Source organism: Tupaia chinensis, unplaced genomic scaffold (genome assembly GCF_000334495.1).
Source record: "Tupaia chinensis unplaced genomic scaffold, TupChi_1.0 Scaffold141231_1, whole genome shotgun sequence".
NCBI lineage: Eukaryota > Metazoa > Chordata > Mammalia > Scandentia > Tupaiidae > Tupaia > Tupaia belangeri.
In genome coordinates, this window is record NW_006201094.1 from 1,794,286 (window position 1) to 1,809,020 (window position 14,735).

Sequence of the window (14,735 nt, forward strand, 5' to 3'; positions counted from 1 at the left end):
GGTTGACCTAGCTAAGAGTCAGCGTATCCTCTGCTTCTCTATGAAAATCGATACCACCAGTAATTTTGCTTTTCACGCGTACCTTAGAAGCACTGTGTGGGTTTCTAATTACTTAGGTGTGGTTTGACGCCTTCCCTAGTCTTCTCCAGTCCTAGCTTCACCAGTTTCCATTTTCTTCAGGCTTCTTTCCAAGAACTCTTGCTGCCTCTCTGCCTAGGTTGCATGTTGCCGAGTCCTGGCTGGCTGGCTCTAAATGCACTTACTCCTGAGTTACTGAGAGCCGCTGCCGTTCCTGCGCGAGCTAGCCCTCCTCATTACTGGGCCTTGCCTAGTGATGGGATGGGATATTGTCATAGCCTAAAGCTCAAGCAGTGGAAGTAGTTATATTATAAAAGCATCAATGATTCTGTCTCCTGCTACTTTCTGCCTAAGGTGTGGTGGAAAGGATGTGGAGCTGATGAAACTCAGGAAACGGATTTTAACACTCACCTCACCACTCACTGTGCATTCTTGAACAGTCCCCTTTCTTTATATCATAATTTCTTTATATCTAAAAATAAGGGTGGGCCAGTTATAAAATCCAGCATAAAAATGCACTTAGTCATTAGTAGATTTAATTCTTAATCACTTGTTTTTTCTCTTTTTGGAGAGGTTTTTGATATAGGGCACGTACACTCACCAGAAAGACAGAGAGAGAGAGACAGAGAGACAGAACGAGAAATCACCCCCCAGGGGGGATGGCCGTGCCACAATCCCTTCTCCTCCATTCTCCTCTCGGGATCTTGGGCACGCACGCACATGTGCCTGGCGTGAGTTTAAGCCACCAGGTTCAGGACTCAAACCATGGTCGACTACGTGGGAGTCCAGCAACATAGCCATTACGCTAACTGCTGGTCCCTTAATCACTTTTGACACTATGCTTTTCCCTTCATTATTCAGGTGATTAGGAGTTAACTGTAATTTATAAAATTGAATAATACTTAGCTGTGTTTGAAAGTATTGATGCATTGTTTCATCTTTGCTTAAAGGCTAAGAGGTGAAGGTGATTAAATCAACTGATAGATTTTTTTTTTACTTTGTATGGTGTGGAAAAAGTAAGCATGCCCAGATGTCTTAGGGGCTGAAATAAGTGGTGGCAGTCTTAGATTGCATGCCTTATCTGAAGCAGGCAGCCAGTAGTCAGTTCCAGCAGCTTGCGTCATGTAATATGAGTCCACTGCTCCCAGATACCTGACAAGCTGGCAATGCAGGTTTTTGTAGGAAGTCTTTCGGCTTTTAAATGTTGGCAACTAACTTAAAATTTTAAATACTGTGCAGAACATTAGGAAGTCAGGTCTATCCTCCCAGCTACTAGTGTGAGACCACCGGACCATGGTTTGTACTTGCTGCCTCTGTTCATGCGGTTGCATCAGTATTTCTGATAAGCTGATTTAGCACAGCCACTTGACTTGAATTCCAGTGTTACTTTCATGTTACCTATTAAGTACAAGTATGTAATATAAATACAGCTTTTTTCTCTTAAATAATTATAGGTCGCTTGGGAGACCCTACAAGAAGAATTTTCTCGCTTCATGACAGAACCAAAAGGAAAAGAACATGATGATATATTTGATAAACTTAAAGAGGCTGTTAAGGAAGAAAGTATTAAACGCCATAAGTGGAATGACTTTGCGGAAGACAGCTTGGTATGTCATTTATATGTTAGGGTGTCAGCCTCATATTTTTATATAATTTCTCTGATAATGCTGTATGACTATTTAAATTACATGCCAAAGTTGATTTACAATCGTAAATTTTGCCCTTGATCAATTCTCTGCCCTTCTAAAAAATGACCTTTTGCTACTTCTTATCACTTCTGGAAAAAAGGCAAACTTTGTAATGAACAATGTCCCATAAACTTCTATAAATTGACATTTATTTGCCATTTCATTTGCCTATCTGTTGGTAGCTGCTTTTAATTTCACCCTCTGTGGCAACAAAAGGATCTGGATGCATTGGTTTTCAATGGATGGAAGCACAAAATGTTAGACTCTAAAATCATAACCCTAACTGCCATGTATTGAATGCCTCCTAGGCACCAGAAACTCTTAAGTTTTTTGCAAGCATTATTTGATTCAATTCTTAAAGCAGTTCTATTGTTGCCATTGGAGGAGCTGGGATTCAAGCCCTGCTGTCAGACTACAAAGCCTGGCTCCTGACCTCCACCACCTGAGAAATCTTTTGTTATGTAGAACATTCCCACCACCCATAATCAAACTTTTATTAAGCACCTGCTCTGCTCAGAGTTGTGAGTAAAGCTGTTGAATAACAGGATTGAGCAATTTCGGAGGAAAATACTTGTTGTAGTATGGGCTGGTTGTAATTATAATTTGGTTTTCAAGAAAAGTTTGTCTTCATGTTTGAAAAACATTTTTCTTAAATGACTTACTAAGACTGGCCATCTGAGAGGATGGTACCATTTTTATTCATTCACTCAAAAATTAAAAGATTCAGAAACCAATTTTCAATTGTAATGAATAACATTTAAGAATGTCTAGACCTTCTAAGTATCTACCCTGTTACTTTTTTCACTACTATAAACAGTTAAAATAATGCTATTTTTTTTCTTTCTTTTTTGAAAATGCTAACACATAGGTCATATGGAAGAAAGGAGAGGTGGAGGTGATCTGAATTATTAACCCCAAAATATTAGGGTTCTATAGTTGAATGTGTGATATACCTCTCTCTTTCGCTCCCTCACTCTCTCTCTTACTCAGAGATGGTTATCTTGTTTCATTTGGGTTAGGAGAGAATATCTATTCACTTTTCATATTTTAGGTAGAAAGCTGACAAACAGGCAAAAAAAAGGGGAGCCTACATTTATGAGAGGGACATACTTTCATGTTTTAGATAAATCTGTTACTTGTGATATTTACTAATCTGTGAGTATGAATAGTTATTAAGATGATAAGACATTAGGACCAGCAGATGGCGTAATGGGTACATTGCTGAACTCCCGTATGGCCAACCACGGTTCAAGTCCTGGACCAGGAGCTTCAAACTCACACTGCTGCAGTGCATGCCCAAAATCCTGAGAGGAGAAGGGAGTGCCATGTGACCATCCCCCAGGGGAATAATTTCTTACTCCCTGTCTCTCTGTCTCTCTCTCTCTCCAGGGAGCACCTGAACCCTATAGCAAAAATTTCTCTTAAAAAAAATAAGGTGTAAATTAGCATTTTCTTTCCTTGTTATTTCAGAGGGTTATTCAACATAATGCTTTAGAAGACCGGTCCATATCTGATAAACAGCAGTGGGATGCAGCTATTTATTTTATGGAAGAGGCTCTTCAGGCTCGTCTCAAGGATAGTAAGTAGGGACACAGGTTTTTGAGTTCTGAGTATTCACTGTGATGGAGTGACCCAGTGTTAGTATTTGTAAAAACGATAATGAACATTGCAAGATTATAGTCCTTAATACTACAAGTGAGTACCGCTTATGGGATGTTTTTCAGCCAACTGGGTTGTAATTACTAAGAAAAATAAGTTGAAAACATGCTCGTGTGTACTCATTCTAAAGAGGTATAATTCAAAATATTTTAGCTCTGTGATTATAGAAATTTTATAAGCAATTGTACTTTTTGTACATTATTCTTTATTATACGTGGCATCTTAGTCATACAATTTTTTTTCATTTCAACTGACTTCATGCTGATAAAGCATTTTGAAGTAGTTATAAAAGCAAGACCTTTATCACTTATAACTTATGTACTGTAAGTGATAAAATTTTTGGTGAATTAATCTGTTTCTTTGTTTGTTTGTTTGTTTGTTTAATTTTCTAGCTGAAAATGCAATTGAAAACATGGTAGGTCCCGATTGGAAAAAGAGGTGGTTATACTGGAAGAACCGGACTCAAGAACAGGTAAAAGCAAAGAAATAGCTGATTGGTAATTTTGTTCATTTTCAGAATTTCAGATGTCTTATCTCAGCAGCCTGTCTAAACTTAACGAATCTTTAGACTAAAGAATAAACTGATACGTAAGAAAGTGTTCTTAAAAAGTGCAGCAGCTGTGTTATTAAAGAAAAGAGGTACGAAACATGCTTCTTTATGATTATTCTGTTCATTTCAATGCCTTGTTTGAGGGAAAAAAGAAAGAAGATGCTTAAAGTTATGAATAGAAAAAAAATGGCAGGGTTTCAGAGGATGTACAGTGAGTGGTACGGGAGAAGAGTATAGTGATTATTGTTACATTATTTCTGGATTTTTCTGTTGATCATCTATGCAGATTACTTGGTTCTTTCATACTTTTTATTTCTGTGTTCACAAAGTATAAATATTCAGACCAAAAGTAGAATTTATAGGCTTTATTCTTTTAGTAAGCATTTGAGATGAATAAAATGGTAAAGTTAAGTATAAAAATTTGTTTAAATGAGTAAACAGCAAGAAAATATATAAATCATTAAAGAGCTCACTTTGCCTCCTTTTTATTCCTTACTTGTTCTTAGGACTTCTTTGCTTTCTAGCATTTACTCTGATACCACAGTCTCCTTTTTATGTTTATTCCCTAAATTAAAGAGCCTATAGAGGGACCAGCAGTTAGCGTAATGGCTATGTCGCTGGACTCCCACGTAGTCGACCGCGGTTCGAGTCCCGGACCCAGTGGCTTAAACTCACGCTGGGCACATGTGTGTGTGTGCCCAAGATCCCGAGAGGAGACTGGAGGAGAAGGGATTGTGGCGTGGCCATCCCCCCTGGAGGGGGATTTCTCGCTTTCTCTCTGTCTCTCTGTCTGGCGAGTGCACGCACCTTATAGCAAAAACCTCTTTAAAAAAGCAAAAAAAAAGAGCCTATAGAATAGTATCTAAATTTGAAAGTGAATTCATCACGAATAACAAAAAGAAATGGCAGCCAGTTTACTTTTTTCTTTTTTTTTTTAAGAATTATCTATTTATTTATTTAATTCCATTTGTTATTATTATATTATTATTTTTTAATTTGCCAGGGGCGGGGGGAGTGGGCAAGAAAGCAAGCCACCAGGTCCAGGACTCAAACTGGGGTCGGCCATGTAGGAGTCCAGTGCCCCTTATCACCACACCACCTGCTGGCCCCTTTTTTTGTTTTTTAAATCCTAGAAAGGAGAGCAAGAAATGGAAAACTTGAGAGAAGAGATAAAGGGAATGAAAAATTACCAAGTGACATATGCCTATTTCTTTATTTTTGTTTTTAAATAGTGTTAACTATTTAATTAATACCCTATTTTATTCTATTTTCCCCCATTTCTTGTTTCACAAATTCTCTATCAGATTTGAGTCTCAATTTGACTCAAAAGAGTGAAGAGGCAATCTTCTTCCCTTTTTTTAGTTTTAATTTTTGTAGAAGATGAGTCATTAAGAGACTGAAGAGACGCTGAAGAAGTGGACAGTTAGCGATTAGATCACACACGTGTCCAGGGTGCATCAGTTATCTCTGCTCTACAGAAGGGCTGAGAGAAGGGAGTCTGTCAGAAAAGAATGTCTAGGGGATCCATCAGACAGCAAGGGGCATTGATTAGAAAGAGCTATTGTAAGATAGGTAAATTCAGAAGGAAAATGGTGTCTGGCCATCAGGACTTAGTGGAATTAGGCCTAACCTATGTACAGAACGACAATGACAGAACTTGCCTCTGCAATTAATGGTAAATACACTGTCCACACTGTCTCTGAGAGGAATGATTCCTGGTTATAAGTTATTTTTCTCAGGAGCTTGTACCGTAGGGAATCCCTCCAAGAGAAGCAAAAGAATTAGTTTTGAGGTCAATACAAAGGGTCTGTCAATAGAAGAGGAATCTGGAAACCCTTCAGAGAGGAACTTTCTCCCTCCAGGGTTTCAGGACTGTGTGGTAAGACTCAGGCTGACTATAGAGCAGCGGCCATATTTGGAATATGTTTATAGGAAGGACATCAGAATCATCCAGGGAGGTGTTTATATTTATGTTTTATCAGTTATCTCTGCTCTACAGAAGGGCTGAGAGAAGGAAGTCTCAGAAAAGAATTTCTAGGCTGTTCTGACTTGGACAGGAAGGGGCGCAGCTCGTTTCAGACTTAGTCAAGTTCTCCTTCTCTAACCTTTTCACCCTCCCACTTTCAGTTGAAAACACTGTTCTAGACCTCATGCCTGGAGGTTACAGCAAGAAACAGATTCTGGAAGATGCTAAAAATGTCCCCAAGTCTCACATTGCAAGTTTAGGTAGCTGTGTAAAATTTCCTATCTTTCTGAGTGACAGGATTTAATAGGAAAAAAAAAATTGATGACCATCCATTTTAAAAACAAGACATTAATTTTTTGCAAGCTCTTTTGTGCTACTTTTTCCTTAGTTTTCTAGGAAAATCACTCTCTGAAACATTCTTACCTTCTCTAAGCTAAACTCACAGAAATTCAGGCAAGATGGATGGGAGAGTAGATCTGCCTGAAAGCCAGGTGTGGTGATTTTCAGAGACTTCCCTCCTACTTCAGTCTGGATAGCAAATATTTAAACAGCGAAATTTCTCTTTGTTAAGTAAGGGTTTTTGTTTTTTTTTTTTTTCACTAACATGTGATGTGGTCAAAGAACACTAGTAAATTATATGCATTTAAGTGTTATTTTATAGATATTCAAGATTCCATTTAAGTAGTAGTTTGAGACAAAGTTCTTTTTAATACCTTGTTTAGAATAATAAGTGAATTTGATGACAGTTATGTGTATAGTGTGATTTTGAATAAAGAATTTTAAAATGGCAACATTAATTTGACACAGTATAAGAGTCTTGCTTTTAAACTTACAACTAGTACATGCATGTTTGCCTGCTTTGGTGAAGATATTGTGAACGGTTATGGAGAAGAGCTGGAAGAAGATCTAGGAATGATAGACTAAGCTTGTGTCACCTACGCAGTACGAACATATTTACTAAATTTGCGACTGTTTGTCCAAGTGCCAAATTACAACCCATCTAAACATAATCCTCTTTTAATCATTTTGAAGTGTGTTCACAATGAAACTAAGAACGAACTGGAGAAGATGTTGAAATGTAACGAGGAGCACCCTGCTTATCTTGCAAGTGATGAGATAACTACAGTCCGCAAGAACCTTGAGTCCCGAGGAGTAGATGTGGATCCAAGCCTGGTAATATGCATGGCCCAAGAGCATGAGTCTGTTCCTTAATCTTCGTGTCTTGTAGAAAAATGTCACCATGCCTAATGTGTTCCTTAAATATTTAAGTGCTTGACTTGTCTAATCTTCTGTATGTTTGCTTACATTAAACACTTAGTCATTTTGATTGTGTGAGGAGAAGTTGTATTCTCAGTATTTTTAAGGTTTAATTTGTGAGTAGGGAAATGGAGTCTTAGTAAATTGGATTTACTTTGGCAAGTTCAACAGTTACTTGCAAAAGGGGATGAAACCCACCCAGACCCCTGTACCACATCACACTGTTTCAGACTGTAAAATAGGATTTCTGTTTAATTATGACTCATACATGTATACACATGCATGTATATAAGATGTACATGTGTAAACATATATATTCTTCATATGTGTTCGTGTAGCTAAATGTGACTCAGTCAGGTATAAGCTAGAAAGAGTATGAATTTAAGATTTTTTAAGCTGGATAAGACCTTTGGGTTCTGTCTCATTTTCTTCATTTATAGTAAATATGAGGGTATAAACAGTATATACTTCAGGCTACTTTTTGCTTACTTTCATGATACTTATTTGAGACAAATTAAAAAATAAACAAACAAAATCATGTTTCTGTGCGGGGTCCCCCTGCTTAGTTAGGATGTAAAGGATTTGAAAGCTCTGTTAGCTTAATAAGCGTATGATTAACTGAGACACAATTGGAAGAGTAAATCTAGTAGAGAAGGCAATCACATAAAGAATTTCAGAGCCACACACAAATTCCTTTAAAGATTATCTGATATTGGAACCAGCTGATGGCGTAATGGCTACATCGCTGGACCTCCATGTGGTTGACCACGGTTGGAGCCCTGGACCCCATGACTTAAACTCACTCTAGACACGTGTGTGTGCATGCCCGAGATCCCAAGAGAAAAATGGAGATGGGATTGTGGCATGGCCATCCGCCCTGGGGGGGTGATTTCTCACTTTCTGTCTTCCTGTCTCTCTCTTTCTGGTGAGTGCACGTGCTTTATAGCAAAAACCTCTCCCAAAAAAAAGATTATCAGATATTTATCTGATATTTATGTTACTGTACTTGGGGAAGAGTATACTTATTTTAAATTTTAGCAGAGGTCAGAACAAGAAAGAAAATGGGTAAAACTCAAAGCATTTAAAGCTATTAAACATCTAGCATTATTTACAAATTCAAAATGTGATTAAAACTAAGGATTATGTGGTATTTTTAGGTGAATACAGACTTAATATATCCACTTGAGTCATATAGCTCATTAAGTCATATTCAGTTTGATTCTTTTGAACCTTATGTGGCTGTTAGTGTTGACACTTTGATTAATACGATAGCAGGAACTGTCGAAAGTGGAATAGAAGAGGTTATGCAATTTTTTTAAAGCCTTTGCTAGTATCTTTGAATATGAATCGGCTGTAAATCTTCATTACTTTTTGTAAGTAAAAAAAAAAAAAATCTCAGTTTATTTTAGGTGATTCTTTGTCACTTTACAGAGCTGTAAAATAACTACCAAAGTACCAAGAATAGGGATGGAATAGAGGTCAGAAGATGTGAATTCTGTTACAGTTCCGTTACAGTAGCTAGGAGTACGACCTTTATCATGCCTAGTCTCTCTGAGCCCCACTTTTTTTTTTTTAACTTTTCAAATGGCATCTTTTTTAAAATAATTATTTTATTTAACTTTATTTATTTACTTATTTTTCTTTTAATTTGACCAGCAAGGGACACAGAGAGAGGTGAGAAAGCAAGCCGCTAGGTCCAGAACTCAAACTGCAGTTGGCCATGTGGCAGCCCAGCAACCTTAACCATCATGCCACCTGCTGGCCGCCAATGATATCTCAATGATATTTGTTCTACCTACTTAACATTATTGTCATCCTTAAAAAAAAGACAGCAGGTATGAAAGAACATTGAACCTTCTAACAGATTCTGTAGTAAAAAGGTGTCAAGGATCATATTGGTGTGGTAGCAGTGAAATTTAATAGAAATGAAATATCATTGGATTGATAGGTATAGTTTCAGATGACCTTCTTAGCCCTAATTCAGCCTTTAAATAGTGCTTTCAGCTTTTTTCTTTTTTTTTGCCTTGTTTTTATTTATTTTTTTTTTTAAGATTTTTGCCATAGGGCATATGCACTCACCAAAGAGAGGGGAAAAGTGAAAAATCACCCTCCAGAGGGATGGCCACACTGCAGTTCCTTCTCCTCCATCTCCTTGTGGGTTGTATGCATGCACACACATGAGCCCAGTGTTTTTCAAGCTGCTGGGTTCAGGACTTGAATCTCAGAGTTGGTTAGGTAGGACCCAGTGCCTTAACCACTAGTCCACCTGCTGGCCCCTGTTTACTTTTAATTAGAAGATAATTCCCACCCTGTCTATTCTACCCCATAGTTGTTTGAATGTAATAAAGCATTGGTTTAAAACACTACAAATTTTGAATTATATTTATTTCAGAGTAGTAGCAAAGCTAATCTTTGTCTTGGAAAAAAATGTAAGTGAATTAAAATGGTTGATAGAATAATTACATTGCTATTGCTTTTAATTACAGTTTCTTACAGTGGTTAACCAACTTCAAAAATAGACAGTAATTCTGGTTTTTGTTTTCTTTTCTCATTTTAGATTAAGGATACTTGGCATCAAGTTTATAGAAGACATTTCTTAAAAACAGCTCTAAACCATTGTAACCTTTGTCGAAGAGGGTTTTATTACTACCAAAGGCATTTTGTAGATTCTGAGGTAAGCTTTCTGAAAACAAGGAGGAATTTTTTTTCATCAATAGTTGCTTAAAGATGTTTAAAAATAAACTTTAGCTCTGATGTTAAAGTCCTTTGATCATTTGGGGGAATTATGTGTATTTATAAAGAATAACCTAACTCATTTCTTTTCAGTCACATTTGCCACTGTTAGTAATTGCATTTCACATGCATGTCACCCCTAGTACCCATAAAAAATGGGTGTGTGCATAAATGTGAAAAACAAAAATAGTTGGTTATATCCCCTGACCAGAAATAGTTTTAGTTAACATTCTTATGTATTTCTCTGCATAGGGAAGATGTATGTATATTTGTGTGTTTAACCATCTGTTTGTGTAGTGGAAATCACACTGGAGAACAATGTCTATAGTGTTTTTTGTGTGTATCATAATTCTTTTTCATATCACTAAAATCTTTCTTTAAACCTTTCAGAGAACCTGATAAAATACTTGTAGTGAACTATTTTACATTTCATGACACATTTTATAAAGTAGCCCCTAGGTGGCAGCAGGCATGTATTTTGAGCATTTTTTTATAATAAAAAATTATTTTAAATATTCTTTTGTAAAAGATCTGTTAAATCGATTATCTTGTCTAATCGAGACCTCTAAAATACTTTACTTTTCTGCAGCTTAAAATAAATTTCTATTTAAATTCATCTATGTAAACGTGGCAAGTTTCTTGTCATAATTTTAATTGTCAAGACCTCTCTGTAAAATAAATAAATTTTTAAAAATATCTATTTATTTTCACAGATAGCTAAATTGCAAAAATCAGTGGAGTACACACTCAAAGAACAGAGGTTAACTTAAGGTCATATTTGAGATAATCATGGTTTTCTGAAACTCAATACAAACTCAGGGTATATGCTATGAGTTTCCACCTATATATAATTAATAAAAATCCTCTACTTCCCAAGTTTGTTTTGTCATTGGAATCAAAATCATTAAAATAATTATATGGGAGTGGTGAAGACAGAACCCAAATCATGAAGAATTTCATGGATCTATACAGAAAAATTGCTATAGCTTTTTGTCTATAATAGGAATATATGTATTAGGTAAATCTGAGTATTTTTTAGTTAAATAGGATAAGGATCAGGATATGGGTACTGATTTTAATAGTTGTGTGTGTTTATAATTACTTTTTTAAAGTAATCTTAATTACTTACTATTTCAGCTGGAATGCAATGATGTGGTCTTGTTTTGGCGAATACAGCGCATGCTCGCCATCACTGCGAATACTTTACGGCAGCAACTTACAAACACTGAAGGTAAGCCACACAGGGCCTGCTTTCTAATTTCATCATTAAAAATAATAGTAACAGCATCTATTCTTAATAGAAAGATGCCCAAGTACTTCTTTAAAAATAGATTTACTATAATAGAAAAACTAAGAATTTTAATTTTCCTATAAAATATTAATAAAAATAAATCATAATTGAATAAGATGGGAGATATACATAGAGTCTTCCTTCACTACCCAAAACTGGTAGGAATGAACTTCTAACCATCACTTAATTTTGGGAGAGAGATCTATATTTCTATTAAAAGTGTAAGAATATGATATTCTCTTAGCATGCAATTCTTTGACTGTGAGAAGCATGAATTAACAATAGAGCTAGGGCTGACCCCACAATGGTGAGGAGAGCTAGATCCCACATGGCTGACTATGCAAGTCAAATTCTGGTCCTGGCAGCTTGAAAAACACACCAGTTGCATTGCATGCGTGCTGAAAATGCAAGAGAATGGAGAAGTGGAAGTGGAGAAGGGATTGCACGTGACCATGCCCCATCGGAGCGTGCTTTCTCCCTGTCCCTTTCTTTTTCTGGCAAAAAAAAAAAAAAAAACAGTATCTAATATGATGAAAAAACACTATGGTAAATTGTTGTCATCTTTGTGCAGTCATTAAAAACAGCACTTTTCAGATTTCTTATTTACTTTGCACAGTTAGGCGATTAGAGAAAAATGTTAAAGAGGTATTGGAAGATTTTGCTGAAGACAGCGAGAAGAAGGTTAAGTTGCTTACTGGGAAACGAGTCCAGCTGGCCGAAGACCTCAGTGAGTATGCTTCCCACCCTCCGCCTTCCCGCCCTCCGCCTTCCCCTTTTCCAGGTATTTGTTTTTCCATTTCACCTCATACCTACAGAAGAGTATGAGTACCTATAAGGAACATTGTTTTTCTCCGAACTATTTGAGAGTAAGTTGCTGGCCTGAAGTCCCATCACCTCCTCATTTTAACTTTTATTTCCATTTTCTGTCATTTTCCTTTTAGTTTTTTAATGCCACTTTGTATGTTTGTAAAAGGACTACAGTCATGGTTCTTTGACAGGATTATGAGAAGAGACACTACAGCAGGACATGGATGCCCCTGGTTCATAATTTCACCCTAAATTAATGCTGTTACCGAAGCGGTATATCACTGTCATAATATACACAAATATGTTTCCTTCGTATCCCTCAGGATATAATTATCAGACAGTACAATGCCTTGATGAGTTTTACCAGCATATACGTTTTATAAGTAATTGAAAAATGATGTGTCTTTTCTCATGTTTAGTAGTAGAGCCTGAATAACATCATTTTCCAGGCCCAGTTTGGTTCTTTAAGGAAAGTATATTGCTAACTCAAATGCAGATACTGTCATAGCAAGGCTTTTATTCTACTGGTTTTCCTGAGAAAGTAGGCGTGTGACTCCCTTGAAGTGATATACTCCTGTGTACATACGATATTATGGTGGTATTAATGTACCAGATCATGTCCTTGGAAGAGAAGGCTTCACCAGTGACTCAGCTTCCTCAGTCACTCTGAAGGAGATGAGCCGTGACTGGCTCATTAGTTGAAAAGCGTCGACAGAGCGCCTTTTCCATACTGTTTATCTTTATCTAACACTTGGGAATATGGTCATGGGTACTTTCAGGCAAAAAACTTAGAAAGTTTAATAGTTTCTACAGGATCATATGGGTCATGGTTGATAATACAGCAAGTTCAGCTAGAGTGAAGTATGTTGGTTAATTGAGGGTGGAGACAGCAAGACAGTCACGAGTTTGTACTACAGTTTCGAAATTGTACACAGCAGGGTATTGCAAAGAGTGTAAAAATCTTGATACTTTTTTTTTGGTTTGGTTTTGTTTTGTTTTGCCAGTCTCAGACACAATTTTAAATCATTTCACTGCTTTGGAGATTTGCTAATTGTCCTTTAAAATGAGTACATAAGGGATGGTATGCAGTTCTCTCTCATTCTGGAGAACATATACCACATTCACTATTGAAATAAGCCCTGAAGCTAGAGTTAGGAAAATGGAAGAAGGGACCACTCCTGTCTCAGAGGAATCATGGGAAGGGGAGTCATACATAGAAATCAGGACTCCTTGGAGATAAGGAGGAGTTCATAGCTGGAGCAGGGAAAGGACAGGATGACCCCGGGGTGTATACTTTAAGAGGTATACAAAGAAAGAAATGCTTGAGGGATGATGGGGACCTGCCAACAGGACCCAGAGCCTTGAGCAGGCTCCAGCTGGTCAAACCTGGGACAGTCTGGGCATCACAGTCACAAATAGCAATTCATTGAATTAATTAGGAATCCATGAACTGGAAACTATATAAAATAAATTTAAAAAGCCATAAGTGACAAGAAGTTTATTTTATCCCACAAAATATCTCCACAGAAAATTTTTATTAATAAAAACAAGGCAAAGAGTCACCATACAGTGGAGAAACTCAACATATACCCTCAATCAAATGGTCAAAAGTTAGTGTTAGTATTGTAGGATGGTTACATGAAAACCACTCATCCTGTTAAAGAATGCAGAGAAGAACCCAGTATCATTTCTGAGATAGTCTTAATGAAGACACAGCTCTTAAATTCAGTCCTAACAATACGTCAGATAAACCCACATTGAGGCACAGTCTACAAAAACACTGACCAGTCATCAAATGCATCAAGACCCTGGCTGTCCATGTTTAAAGAGAGAGAAACTAAATACAGGCTGTGATCCTGGTGTGGGTGTTCGTGCTCTAGAGGACAGGAATGGAGCTGTCAGGAACCTCTGAGTGGGATCTGAGAGCTCCGTGGTAGTAACACATCAATACTCATTACACATTTGGATTGTCAAATTGGGGTTATTTAGGAAAATACCTTTGTTTGTAGCTAATGCACAATAGAATACTTGGGGGAATGGAGCATAATGACAGGAAATATTTCAGGAAAAACATGTTCTTGGTAGTGTTGCAACTTTTTGGTAAGTCTGAGATTGTTTTCACATAAAAGAGGAAAAAAAGGTTTAATTTTGTTTCAACAACCGATAATCAGGGTCATGCCAAAATTCTTTAGAGAAAATAAGAACTTTTGAAAACATGATCTCTGAAGTCCAAAGACTGAGTTACCTCGTGGACGAGTTAATGAGATCTGCAACTTCTCTTTCTGCCTGGATTCTTTATTTGCACTATCCACCTACACTCAGAACTGTCAAGTTGTAAGTATGCCCATTACGACCTTCATGAAATTCTTTTCAGTTTTGTGGGAAGTTTTATTTCAAAGGATTTTTTTTTTTTTTTTTTTAGGTATCTAAATGTAGTGCCAACTTAGGTGAAATCTGTTTGGATTCCCAGTGTCATTTTTAGTAATATATCCAATCCGTTTATTGAATAGAAATTCTTTGAAGAGGCAAAGATTAGTACATTACAGCTCAATTCAGAGTTGTTCTTTTTATTATGATCTATTTTATGATCTATAAAATCTTTTATGATTGCTAACATTTCACAGGCTTCTGTGGGAATTTCTTCCCAGCATCATCCCACGTGGAAAACCGAGTATCTGGGCACTGGTAGCAATTGCTGGTGATGCT

At 36.8% G+C, this 14,735-nt stretch overlaps 1 protein-coding gene across 1 annotated transcript in view; it reads left to right on the forward strand.

Annotated features, from left to right (window-relative positions):
• Window positions 1–11,949, forward strand: part of OPA1 (OPA1 mitochondrial dynamin like GTPase) — a gene marked incomplete at its 3' end in the record, with an annotated part of 73,685 nt that extends 61,736 nt beyond the window's left edge. Inside the window, 7 exon segments of the mRNA XM_006162962.3 lie at window positions 1,533–1,685; window positions 3,237–3,345; window positions 3,818–3,897; window positions 6,974–7,114; window positions 9,756–9,872; window positions 11,069–11,162; window positions 11,839–11,949. Coding sequence (XP_006163024.2) covers window positions 1,533–1,685; window positions 3,237–3,345; window positions 3,818–3,897; window positions 6,974–7,114; window positions 9,756–9,872; window positions 11,069–11,162; window positions 11,839–11,949 — 805 coding nt within the window.
• Window positions 11,950–14,735: the final 2,786 nt, after the last annotated feature.